Here is a 13,180-nt window from a genome sequence, read left to right on the forward strand (position 1 = left end):
ATGGAACGAGGGCGGAGCTAAACTCCCAGATCACTGGCCAATCAGAGTTTAAGATTATCAGGGAGACCGGGAAGGGGAAAGGGGCGAAATGGTTCTATGGTCACATGCTGCAGGGTCTGGTGGGAGGAGCGGTTGCCCAGCAGCTTCTTGGCGCTTCCTGTTTCCGGTTTCCAGAGTGGGGCACATCGAGGCGCTAGGGGCGACGCTGGCCTCTGACACTAGCTCCGGGACCGGGGTCTGCGGCCGGCTTCTAGCAGGCCCCGTCTCCCATCCCCAGACGAATATTCACCGGGGATTCTGAGCTTTGGCTGCTCCAGTTTCCCGCGACACGTGAGTGTGAGGGGCGTGGAGAAGGAGGCGGGCTGGGGTGCGCTCACACCTCAGCGTCTACGACAGGAGCCGGGATTGCAAAGTCTCCCTTGACCATGGTTCTAGCCAAAAATCTGGCCGAGGAGCCCTGACAGGTAGAATGGAGGCGGAGGCGTGAGGGTTGAGAGTCACGGAGTTCCGAAAGGTTTGAGAGAGAAAGGACTTCCAAGACCAGAGAGGGGATTTACGATATTTGGAAAGCAGGGAAAAGAAGATTCCCCAAGTATGGAGTCCGTTGGAGGTGTTCGCGGATTTATTTATAGAAGGAATTTTAGCCTGCATCACGGTGGGAGGTCAAGTAGCATCATTTGGAGAAGATAACGGCTCCAAGCAGTTCGAAAGTTGGGACACTAGACGGAGCGAGAATTTCTAGCACCCTGGGAGAAGTTTGAGGGGATGCGACTATGGTGTGGATAAGAATGGCTGATGGAGGGATTATCTTGTGTTCTCCGTTGTGGGGAGCTTCCGCTCTTGGGACATAGCCACTACTTCTCAGAAGCTCCTTCTCTCTTGAGTTCTTTCAGCTTTAGGCCTTTTAGCCAGTTGAGGCTGCTTTTCTAAAAGTGTAGGCTGCTGGAGGAAAAGGGATAAAGGCTACATCAGAAAGGAGCCAGCGGGAAGACCGTAGAAATTCCACTGGAAAATGGCCATGGCTGTCTTAACAGATGGGGAAGTTAGTATTACAGAGGCCCAGTGGTTTAAGCTGCTTCCCAGTTGCTGGCTTTGTCATTGGCCACCCTATTAAAGGAGAATTTTTAGCATTGCCAATTAAAATAGATGTGTTGTTAGAGAATAAGAAAATTGAAAGAGATTTTTCAAGGTCATAAAATCCTGCTTGTTTCCAGAGTATCTAGACAAACTCTTTTACTTTGAGAATCTAATTGTAGCATATTAAAAAGGGGCTACCCATCCCTCGCATTTCATTATTTTCCTGATTGTTGCACCCATGTTTATTAAGTTTTCCAGCAGATAGCTTTATGCCACGAATCATCTAAATTGCCCCAGTAACTTCACACACATTTAATATCTCTGTAATGTACAGCAAGTAATTTAACAAGTAATTCTGTAAAGCATCTGTTTTCTTGTCTTTGAAGTATGAAAAATTATACCTATTTTTCTGGTTCGTGAAGATTAATGAATATAATCTAGGTAAAACATTTAGCGCTTATGCTATTGAATCAAAGAGAAGCAGCTTAAATTTATAGCTAACCCTTAAGCAGGAAAGAAGAAGAGTATAAATTTATCATCCTAACTTTCTGAATAATAAGCAAATGAAAGATAGTTCAACTCAGCTAATGAGGTGTTTAACCTTTCATTCTTCCCAATTTTGTGAGATTCTTTGTTCTAATTTAGGAAAAGATATTATCAACTGTCAGTTTTTAATTAGGTCCTTGAGAGAATGTAAGGAAAATGGCAGGCTAAGTCTAGAAAAAGGAGTCTCCTATTTCTTTTTAGTGAATCAGCTGGTCAAGTTGTGTGTTGAGCAATGGGTTAACCTAGGGAAGGTGGAGTTTGAGGTCTGAGTTCTTTATTTCACCTCATTCAGTCAACTATGTGAGGAATCACTTCCCTTCACTTCTTAGTCCGGGGCGGGGGTCAAGAAACCACAGTTTTGGCTGCCTACTGTCATCTCCAAAAACTTATTATTTTCAGAGTGGAAATATACATGTAGTGGTTAAACATAGACCGTGAGTTCTGGAGCCAGACTCTCTGGCTTACTCCACTAGCTGTGTCTCAGTTTTCTTATTGGTAGAATAGCAACAATAATTGTATTTACTCATAGGGTTGTTGTGAGGATAAATTAGTTAATTAATATATGTTAAGTGCTTGGAACAGCACCTGGCCCAAGGCAGTAGTCTGTTGTTTCCTGCTGTTGTGGTTTCCATGCTTTAAATGTGTTATGAGGGCCTTGGACCTCTTGGCTAGATATATATTCTGTGGAAAATACCATAATATTACAGTAGAGAATTGATGTTTGGAGTACAGGAAGTCAAGTAGACAGTTTCCCAGCATTCGTTGCCCTAGTGAGTGTGGGAAATAGAAGGTCAGATGTTAGTTTGTTTAGGGGAATGGGATAAGTGCATTCAGGGTCAGGGTTGGAACTTCCATTTTCCAATCTTTAAACTCACTAATACTCATGAAAATTCTGCCTATTTCAAGTTTTATGTTTTAAAAATGCGGTGGAGTCAGTGGAGCAGCATGAGAAAGAACTAGAGGACTTTAAAAGAGTATTCAAACCAGGCCAGGCATGGTGGCTCACGCCTGTAATTCCAGCACTTTGGGAGACCAATGTGGGCGGATCACGAGGTCAGGAGTTGAAGACCAGCCTGGCCAATATGGTGAAACTGCGTCTCTACTAAAAATATAAAATATTAATTTATTAACATAAAGTATTAATTAAAACATAAATTAGCCTGGTGTGGTGGCATGCACCTGTAGTCCCAGCTACTCGGGGGGCTGAGGCAGGAGAATTGCTTAAACCCAGGAGGCGGAGGTTGCAGTGAGCCGAGATCACACCACAACACTCCAGCCTGGGCAACAGAGCAAGACTCTGTTTTAAAAAAAAGAGAGTATTCAAACCAAAGTCCAGACTTGCAGCATTTTATTGTTAAGTGAGAAAAGTTTAGAGGAGTTAAATCAGGAAATTTTTTGTGATACTGTTGGAATAAACAAGTAGCAGTGGCCTGACAGATCATTAACAGATACCAGAGTGAACTGTTTTGCAAGGGTAAATGAGTCCTGGGTATGAAAGTGGTAAGAGAAAAGAAAATATTAGGGGTTTTTTTGTTTTGTTTTGTTTTGTTTTATTGCCAAAACCACAAAATCCTTTGTACCAACCTAGTAAGTTTGGGATAGAGAGCTGTGTGTTTTTATTCCTAGAGCAGTATAAGCAGCAGGTGAATTGAATTTACAAAATTGTAAAGTGGCTTGGTGATTCCCACTTTGTTGTCATTGATTTGCAGTGTAGAAAGACAACTGTACTTATTGGAAGTCTAGATACCCTTGAGATTTGTGACCTATGAAGGCCGAAGAGGTTTCAGAAGACTTCATCAAGCCATCAAACAGTGAAGTGGCAAAGATGGCTCCATCCAAGCTGTCATCCTTCTTTTTCGTTCTTTCCTCATTACCCTCTTTTCAACCTTGTAGTTTGGTCTGAAAGACTCACCTATACATTCAACTAAAAGTTACATATAAATGAGTTTTCTGCTGCAGGTGCTCTTGTTACAGAAATATTAAAATGTACTGTGTTGCATATGCCAGAGAATCTTGTACTTTCTGCATAATCAAAATGCCATCCATTTATTAACATTCATATGCTTCATCTCTTTCCCCTCTCCTGATCCTACCTGCCCTCCCCAACACACACTCTCTCCCAAAAGGATGTTCCCTTTCTACAGCTCCTGGAGGACTAGACTGCTACTGCTGCTACTCCTGGCTGTGGCAGTGAGAGAATCCTGGCAGACAGAAGAAAAAACTTGCGACTTGGTAGGAGAAAAGGGTAAAGAATCAGAGAAAGAGTTGGCTCTAGTGAAGAGGTTGAAACCACTGTTTAATAAAAGGTAAATGAGAAGAACCTTAAAGAGCTTGAGAAAATATTAAAGTGTCTTCCTCTTACTGATTTTATTTCATAATGTGCTCTCTTTTATAATACAGAGCAAATTCACAGCCCAGTTTTTAGTTGCCGTGTGCAGTTTTCTCATCTTTCACAGAAGAGTAGCTGCTTCCAAGACTGGATCCAAGAGACCAGCTTGTAGAAATTTAAGCATTATTTGGTATCTACATATAGGACTTTAGAAATAGCAGATAAACATATTTAGGTCTACACATGTCATTATAAGTGTCAGGAATCTTCAGATACATAAATCTGAAGTTAGTCCCTAAGAAATGAGAGTATCCCATGAACATGGACCTTTATTCATGGGGACATGGTTACTAACAGGCATTCTAAAAATAACTAGAATATCGAGCTGTCTTGGGTGGTGTATTTTAATAATTCATCATCAGCATAATCTGTCAAGTTTATGAATATCTTACAATTAAACAAATATTCACTCAGCCATGACCTCAGATAAGTAAATCGAGCACATTGTTATATTTTGTTTTAATTAAAGGAAAGGGGTACTGTTATTCCTGAGGCTGATAGCTAGTAACTGTCCTCTTCTTTCTTCCCACTTTTCTTTACAGCTTTGAGAGCACTGTGGGCCAGGGCTCAGAAACATACATCTACATATTCAGGGTGTGCCGGGAAGCTGGCAACCACACTTCTGGGGCAGGCCTCGTGCAAATCAACAAAAGTAATGGGAAGGAGACGGTGGTAGGGAGACTCAACGAGACTCACATCTTCAATGGAAGTAAGAAAACTCCCCTTCCTACCATTGATTGACTAATTGATCCCAGGTTAATCCCTCTGACAATCCTATATGTCTTGGCCCTTTCCAGGCTCTTCAGTATATCATATGTGTGGTTCGGCACACCTGAGACTATAAAGTGCCACAGGATGCCTAATTCTACAGCTCCTTTGTAGCCACAGCTCAGGACATTTGTGCATTAAAGTGAAAAATTTATGCAAAAAGAAGACTCCAGCTAGAATTCTATAGCCTGGAGTCCTTTTATTCACCCAAATACTTTTAATGAGTTTCACACTAAACTTAAAAATATCAACCACCACCATTTTTCATGAAATTAATCAAAGTTTACCAATTAAATTTTAAGAGGTCAAACTTTTTTTTGCAAACTAGTCAGTCTACAAAACTTTACCCACTGACTTTTGTGCTATGGTGGTGATATTTCTTAAAAGTCATATTGCTGGAGGGGACTATGTAAGCACCTATGGTCCAATTCCCTCCCATACAGATAAATAACTAAATTATACAGGGTAGCTGTTTACTCCTGATAAATAATACAATTAAAAAATAACAAAAGGGTTTGGGGGTCATGTGACCAGGTTCTCCTATTTCCTAATCCTGTGACTAAAAAGTCTTATCACCTTTTGACCTTTTCTCATAGGCAAAACTAGGAGCGGAATCTTCACTTTATTCTCCTCACAATTATTGAATCAAATGATATTTTGAAAAAGAATTTTGAACACAGTAAATGCTAAAGAGAAATGCATTCCAGTCTTAAATATTAACCATTTTGAATTTATCTGAGGCTAAGCTTAAATATTAGATGGGCTTACCTCTGGTGCTCAGCAATTGTATGAAACCTCTTTTTTTGCTTTTAGCAGGTATTCAGAAAATGAATCAGTGTTAAAGTATAGATCATAATGGTTTTGCATTGTCACTTGCCTACCTTTAGTGTTGAAAATTAAGATTCTTCTTAAATGAGTATCTGATTCTTGGTTGTCTTAAGGGAACACAAGGCTTTGTATGGAAATAAGTTTTAGCTTGGCATTTCTGGTATACCGAATTTGTACTGATGAGGGTTGTTTTACTTATAACCAATTGCAATGAATTACTCAATACCACTCTGCCATACCACCCAGATCTGCCTCTGCTTTTCCCCCACCCCGTAGCTCCATTTTCCTTGTCCCTCCTCAGGTAATTGGATCATGCTGATCTATAAAGGGGGTGATGAATATGACAACCACTGTGGCAAGGAGCAGCGTCGTGCAGTGGTGATGATCTCCTGCAATCGACACACCCTAGCGGTGAGGCACCCTGGGTTGTATAAGCCTAGGGAGGAGATTGAAAGGAATGACCTGAGGTGGGGGAGAATATCCAGAGGGGACACGATACATTGGGATGGACATGAGAAAACTAGGAGCTCAGTGTCTGTGTCAGACAAGCATCGTCCATGGAAAATAGGCCGCTGAACCAGGAAAGATCAGATGTTTTTTGTGTTTTTTATTTTGTTGAATAGGAGTCAAAATATTTTACCACCTAAATGTTGTGTTATGCCATTTCATCATCAGGACAATTTTAACCCTGTGTCTGAGGAGCGAGGCAAAGTCCAAGATTGTTTCTACCTCTTTGAGATGGATAGCAGCCTGGCCTGTTCCCCAGAGATCTCTCACCTCAGCGTGGGTTCTATCTTACTTGTCACGTGAGTATGCATTCCTTTATCAGAACAGACCTTCTTTTTGTTTTTAAGGTCAGTAATTATATGGTGATAAATGAGCACAACTTGTATGTGTATATGTTATACTATAATTGATGGGGATGGCCGGGCGCGGTGGCTCACACCTGTAATCCCAGCACTTTGGGAGGCTGAGGCAGGTGGATCACAAGGTCAAGAAATCGAGACCATCCTGGTCAACATGGTGAAACCCCATCTCTACTAAAAATACAAAAAATTAGCTGGGCGTGGTGACGCGTGCCTGTAATCCCAGCTACTCAGGAGGCTGAGGCAGAATTGCCTGAACCCAGGAGGTGGAGGTTGCGGTGAGCCGAGATCGCGCCATTGCACTCCAGCCTGGGTAACAAGAGCGAAACTCCGTCTCAAAAAAAAAAATAAATTGACGGGGATGACTTTTTAAATCCTCTGGCTATAAAATAATTCTGCCAGGGCACAGTGGCTCACGCCTGTAATCCCAGCACTTTGGGAGGCCAAGGCAGGCAGATCACCTGAGGTGATGAGTTCAAGACCAGACTAATGTGGTGAAACCCTATCTCTACTAAAAATACAGTATTAGCCAGGCACAATGGCACATGCCTGTAATCCCAGCTACTTGGGAGGCTGAGTCAGTAGAATCACTTGAACCCAGGAGGTAGAGGTTGCAGTGAGCCGAGGTTGTGCCTTTGTACTCCAGCCTGGGCAACAAGAGCAAAACTCCATCTCAAAAAAAAAATTCTGACTATGCAAGTTTCTTTAAAATGAGATTTAATGTTTAGTTTCCAGTATAGATTTGCATTGGACTAGGCAATTTTTAATATTATTTCATTAGATTATTAAAACTTTTAGAGAAATGTAATCATATACTTAATGGTGATTATTCTTGGCCATAGTCAGAATCACACACTCACATTTTGTCTGGGCCTTTGCTTCCCTTGGACTAACGGCACTCTAATTGATTTTCTAAGAGTTACCAGCCTCCATTTTCATTTAACATCACTCCTTATTTTTCATTTTCAGGGAATGTAGTTTAGGAAACAGCTAACAATAAATATAGATGTTAACCTGAGTTTTACTGTTACTCGGTTCTTAACGATAGATGTCTCTTTTTATACAGGTTTGCATCACTGGTTGCTGTTTATGTTGTTGGGGGGTTCCTATACCAGCGATTGGTGGTGGGAGCCAAAGGAATGGAGCAGTTTCCCCACTTAGCCTTCTGGCAGGATCTTGGCAACCTGGTAGCAGTAAGTAACAGGGTAGCTGGGTGAATTGGTAGCCTGCACGCAAGGTTGGGTGACCAACCATCCTGGTTTGCTCACACTGAGGGGGTTCCTGGGACACAGGACATTGAGTGCTAAAACCACAAAAGTCCCAGCCAACAAGACAGTCAGTTGCTCTAGTACAAAGTAGTAAGTAGCATAGCCTCTGTTTCTGGCCTTAAGACATTGCTGAAAGAGCAACACAATGACCAGGTAGGCTCTTCTAAATCTGATTTAGCTTTTAAGTGGGCCTGGGTAGGAAGAAGGTGAGGCCTAATTAGAAGAAACTTTTACTCCTGATACCCCCAATTGAATTTAGGCTAATCATCACATCTTTTAGGTTTTCTCATTATCCCTGTAGAGAACCAATTCTTACCACATTTCTAGACCTTATGTACACTTTCTCATACTCTAAGTTGGATGCTCCAAATTATTTCCTTCTTTTTTTTCTCTACAGGATGGCTGCGACTTTGTCTGCCGTTCTAAACCTCGAAATGTGCCTGCAGCATATCGTGGTGTGGGGGATGACCAGCTGGGGGAGGAGTCAGAAGAAAGGGATGACCATTTACTACCAATGTAGATTGCACTTTTTATGTCCAGCCTCTTCCTTGGTCCCCCAAACCAAAGCTACATAGCCAGATTTCTCAAGCAGTCCCAACTCCAGTCTCTCATCTCACCCTTACTACTGCTCTTGCTTTCCAGTTTGCTTTTAATTTGCATCTTCTCACTAGTAGAACTGCCTTCCTTTTGTTCTCTATTTTCTGTTTTTTCTCTAGAGAGGTACAGTTGTGAGAGTTAAAATAGGGCCTGTGAAAACAGGCTTTTGCACTCCATTGACATTAGAAGGTACAGTAGGCATAAGGGCAGATTGATGTGACAGGCTCACTGGCCCTTTGTTTTTTAAACACATTTTCACAAGTTTTTGAGACACTGGATTTCTTTAATTAAAAAAAAAACCGCCAGAAACATTATTTATACAGGTTTGATTGCTTTCATGTTGTTATTCTGTACCCTATAGTAGTCTCCATGAGAATCTGGTATTTCTTGCTGCTTGGAACTAATTTGCAGTGATTACTTGGTTGCAGTCCAAGTACTTTCGTTTAGTCTGAGCCTGGAGATGTTCTAGACTTGCTTCTCCCACCTCTGGGATTAGGACAGGAAAAATGTGAAATTTCCCTATTACAGGATCATAAGGTACCATCACATCATTTGTGGAAATTGGGGCGACTTTATAGCTGGGACTGGGCCATGGATTGTGGTCTTATCTGTCCACATATAGCCTCTCCAGAAATCCAGTCCGTTGGAAAGGAAAATTGGAACTCTTGTGCCACAGGTGTTCCAGAAAAGGGAAGTTAGTTTACCTTCTGGTGGTGGGATCCTGATGGCTTTCTTCTCTCATTTGTAGTAAAAGCTGGTAAAGCTTTTCTTACTCCTGTTTCCCTATGCCAGTATTTCTAAACATATGTCGCACTTTCTTCACAGGCATGTGGTTTTGACCTTTTTTTCAATCTTCTGGAAAGGGAATGGAAGCAGAAGTGGGACATCGAGGGCTCTGCTGTCCTCTGCGCTGGGTGTGGAATGCTGCTGCACCTGTCCCTTCTGCTGGCTCAGGGAAGTGTCTTCTTGCCCACATTTCTGTGGGGAAAGGTTTTTAATCCTCTGATGCTTCCATCTTCCTGTTTAGGCCATGTGCCCAGAAACCTGGACTGATCTTTCTGTAATAGTGAACCCCTGGGCCTGAAGAGTAACATGGCACCACTGGACACAAAAGAGGGATGGAATCAATAGGCAGGGGGCCTTTTATAAGCCTTAGGAAAAGAAAATGGTATCTTTGGACTTTTCAATACTATTGGAGTGATTTTTTTTCTTTCTAAACAGGGGAAATAATGTTATAAAAGCATCTTTTTTGTTATTCGTTTGCATCCCTCCCCCACACCCTGGTGTTTTAAAATGAAGAAAAAAATACCACTTTTTGTACAAAAACTCTTAATGATTAAAAAACAAACAAAACACATTGGCCTAGTCATTTGTGTGAAAGTGGGCAGAGACTGGAATAGAGTAAGACAACTGAGACCAATTTTCATCCTTTTACTGAGGAAGAAAAAATAATATTTTTGTTGTATAAGGAATGGCGCCTAAGGCAGGTACTTATACTCCTGATCTCAGCCCCACACACTCTGGTTTTATACAGCTATAGGACAGAGCAGAGTTGGAACTGAAAAGTAGGGTACAAAATAACACAAAAGTTGGAGGAGAACAGTGGGATGCAGAAAGAATGACAACAGCCACATGTGTCCTGGTCAAATACTTTCAGTCCCTGCAGCATAAGAAAGATGCCAACCAAGTCTCTACACTGGCTGGAGATCCTGCCATGGATGCAGAACAAAATCTTCAATCATAAGGGAGTAAGTGACAGCAAAGAGAAAGCTCTGAGCCACAGCTACACTGGGACAAACCAGAGGGAAGAGGGGGAGTACCAGATTTTCCTACTTGTGTCACACAAGCTAGAAAAACCCTACCTCTCCCATTGGGGAGGCAACCTATATTCCACCCATTTCCTTGCCTTACCATACTACGTAATCCTCCTCTTAGAGAATTGAGACCTGGGCTAAATGCTCCACTCCAGGATAAGGCCGAGCAGTCCTAGTTCTCTAGACTGCCTCTCGTAAAGATTGGATTAAGGTAGGTAGAAATGGTGAGAATTGTAAAATAAAATAGAACCCAGAGAAAATGTCAAAGCTGCCGCCGTGTAGCACCAGCAACCAATTCTTGCACTTTTCTTCCCTGTCTCAATAATCCCCTACGAAAGGTTAGATGATTGGAACAGCTCGTATCTTCCCTGCAAAGTCTCTGCTGATACCAGGTTATAACCTGGACAGTGGGGAGTGTCTGCCTTAGGCTGGTTTGTGCAAGAGGGCCACCTTAGGTCTCCTTGAGGACATTTATCTTAGCGCAGATCTTGAGGGCAGGGCCCAGCTTGATGTTCATGGCACTCATAAGATGTTCTTCTTTAAGTAATAAAAGGGCCTGTCCGTCAATCTCCTGGGAACGAAATTCCTCCGCAATCTCTTGGCAGCCTAGAAGAAATGGTAAGAACATGTAGGTAGCACCAGATGATAGGCGGAGGGAAACTAAGTGAAACAGGTCTAGCAATGATTAGTTCCAAAGTACTTGTCCTAAATTCAGTAATACGAAGTCAGATGGCAAGCTTTAAAAGCAAAATGAAATCAGAAAGCAACTGGCTATTTTTAAAAATGGCCAGATGCAGAGGCTCACGTCTGTAATCCCGGCATTTTGGGAGACCAGAATGGGCAGATTACTTGAGAGCCCAGGAGTTCAAGACCATCCTGGACAACACGGCAAAACCTTGACTCTACAAAACATACAAAAATTAGCTGGGCATGGTGATGCATGCTTACAGTTCCAGCTATTTGGGAAGCTAAGGCAGGAGGATCATTTTGAGCCCAGGATGCAGAAGTTGCAATGTGTCAAAATTCATGCCACAGCACTCCAGCCTGGGCAACAGAGTGAGACTGTCTCAAAACAACAAAAACTAAGGTCCAAGATCAAGAAAGGAAAAGCAAGTAAATGGTTTAAACATAGAAATAACTTCAAATAGCTTGGAGACAAGGGAAGGGAGAGGACAAAAATAGAAACGTGTCTTCTTTTGTACTGGCAAAAAGATTCTTAGTGATATTTTTGTTTAAGGGCCCAGAATTCAGACAAATATCAAGAAGGGTAGGGTGATTTTCTTTTCTGGAGAAAACTCTTTGTCAAGAATAGCATATAGGCTGAGTGCAGTGGCTTATGCCTATAATCCCAGCACTTTGGGAGGCCAAGGCAAGAGGATCTCTCGAACCCAGGACTTCAAGACCGGCGTGGCCAACACAGGGAGACCCTATCTCTGTTTTTTAAAAAAAGAATAGCAAACAAGCCCTCTTTGAAGAGTGGGGCAACAATGGCCACTTAGTTTCTAATACCCTGCTCCACTGAAAAATGTTCTCCATGGGAGGTATCATAGTTAATTATACATAAAAAATATTTTATCCAAAAATTTAGTGAGAAATGTAGCTACATCGTAAGATACAGGAATCACTGTAAAATTGCTGACACTATAGAAGATAATGTCAACCCAGAAAAATGAGGAAGTTAACTTGAATAAATTATCAGGAGTAGAGTCTCTATATTAGCATTCAAACTCCTACTGCTTAAAAGTCAATTACTTTCCCTCTTATCAAGGCTCCTGTGGGATGACATAGAAAACACTCTGGGTTATGTTGAAGAGAGGGTACCTTGGAGAGAAGCAATAAACTCATACACCTCTTCTACACTCCAACGGCTGGGATTACTAGACAGGAACACAGGGTTGATGCCATGTAATTCCGGTGTAGGTGGAGCTGTATTGGGGTTCCCCAGGTCACGTTCTCCATGCCCAGCTCTTACTGATAAAGGCCCAGGAGATGTTGGAGAGAGTGCTTCATCATAACTGGAATTATCTGAACCCCGGCTAGAGTCCTCTTGACCCTATAGGGAAAATAGACGAGTGAGGTCAGGAACAACAGTGTCATAAGTTGGTTTCTCTCTCTTCGCTAACCACCTTGGGTTGGGCGTAGAGGAAAAACTATGTGAAATAAGCAGCACTTTATTTGCAAATGCCTGAAATCTACTCTCAAGTGTCTCTCAAATAGAAATCACTTCCTTGATTTTCCCCATGACCTACAATGGATCTAGATTTTCTCTACTCAAGTACAGTATAAGGATGAATGGATACATGAACCAGTAGTTAGGTAAGAGGAGTTTGGGGGTCAGAATCTCTTGGAATTTGGAGTAATGCAACCAATGTGAAACCAGAGTTCTCATCTCACACCCTCTGACCTGGGTAAACATATTGCCCTGTAGGGAAAGAAAAAAGACCCAGTTTAAAGGCATCTGGCTCTGCAACAAGCAGCTCACCCGGTGGCACTTGCCCTGAATCTTGGCACGGGCAATGTCAGAGGAGCTGCGGCGGGGCCCACGCCTGCGAACTCGAGCATAGTTGGCTTCTTGAAACTCTTTCATTTTTTTCCTCTTCAGCCGGAACTGATGGCTACAGCTCACATTGTACCTACAGGACAGGGCATATATAGGATGTCAATGGTGCTACAGAAGACTACCCTGCTCTAAATGTGAGTTGCTGTTTATGAACTGATTTGGGGAAGGGAATAAAAGCAAGGAGGGAGACATGAAATATCAGCTATGAGGTGATCCTGGGGAAGGGGTGTAACATTAGATGGAGATATCAGTGCTGAGGGCAAGGAGGGTGCCTAAAGTACCTCTTAGCGCAAGTCATGGAGCAGAACCTCTTAGAGCCACGAAATTGCTCTGCGGGGGCGTACTTCCCACAGTACTCGCACTTCAGGAGATTCGCCTTCTTATCTAACTCTAAAAAACAAGGCATGCTGGACAGTCAGCATGGGTTTCTGCTGCCCCTCAGGAAATCATTAGGCTCAGAGCTGGAT

The 13,180-nt window shown here is 42.3% G+C and overlaps 2 protein-coding genes across 7 annotated transcripts in view; one reads left to right on the forward strand and one right to left on the reverse strand.

Annotated features, from left to right (window-relative positions):
* On the forward strand, window positions 1-9,696 carry M6PR (mannose-6-phosphate receptor, cation dependent). 3 transcript variants are annotated; one of them, XM_012458399.3, is made up of 7 exons: window positions 1-330; window positions 3,750-3,929; window positions 4,555-4,721; window positions 5,910-6,019; window positions 6,284-6,414; window positions 7,541-7,667; window positions 8,140-9,696. In XM_012458399.3, the coding sequence occupies exons 2-7, from the start codon at window positions 3,751-3,753 to the stop codon at window positions 8,260-8,262; spliced, it is 837 nt and encodes a 278-aa protein (XP_012313822.1). In that variant the 5' UTR covers window positions 1-330; window position 3,750; the 3' UTR covers window positions 8,263-9,696. The 3 variants fall into 3 exon arrangements, with proteins under 3 accessions (XP_012313822.1, XP_064233523.1, XP_064233522.1); XM_064377452.1 differs by lacking the exon at window positions 1-330 and adding an exon at window positions 354-464; XM_064377453.1 differs by lacking the exon at window positions 5,910-6,019 and having other exon boundaries at window positions 3-330.
* The window catches only part of PHC1 (polyhomeotic homolog 1), a 27,893-nt gene continuing 24,042 nt past the window's right edge, over window positions 9,330-13,180 (reverse strand). For all 4 annotated transcript variants that reach the window (XM_064377451.1, XM_012458397.3, XM_012458396.3 and 1 more), the window contains 4 exons: window positions 12,995-13,103; window positions 12,636-12,786; window positions 11,975-12,206; window positions 9,330-10,759 (listed from right to left, as the gene is read on the reverse strand). In XM_064377451.1, coding sequence (XP_064233521.1) covers window positions 10,605-10,759; window positions 11,975-12,206; window positions 12,636-12,786; window positions 12,995-13,103 — 647 coding nt within the window. In that variant the 3' untranslated portion in view covers window positions 9,330-10,604. The remainder of the gene's footprint in view (window positions 10,760-11,974; window positions 12,207-12,635; window positions 12,787-12,994; window positions 13,104-13,180) is intronic.

The sequence above is a fragment of the Aotus nancymaae genome, unplaced genomic scaffold, assembly GCF_030222135.1.
Source record: "Aotus nancymaae isolate 86718 unplaced genomic scaffold, 86718_ANA_hifiasm-v0.15.2.pri h1tg000016l, whole genome shotgun sequence".
Taxonomy (NCBI): domain Eukaryota; kingdom Metazoa; phylum Chordata; class Mammalia; order Primates; family Aotidae; genus Aotus; species Aotus nancymaae.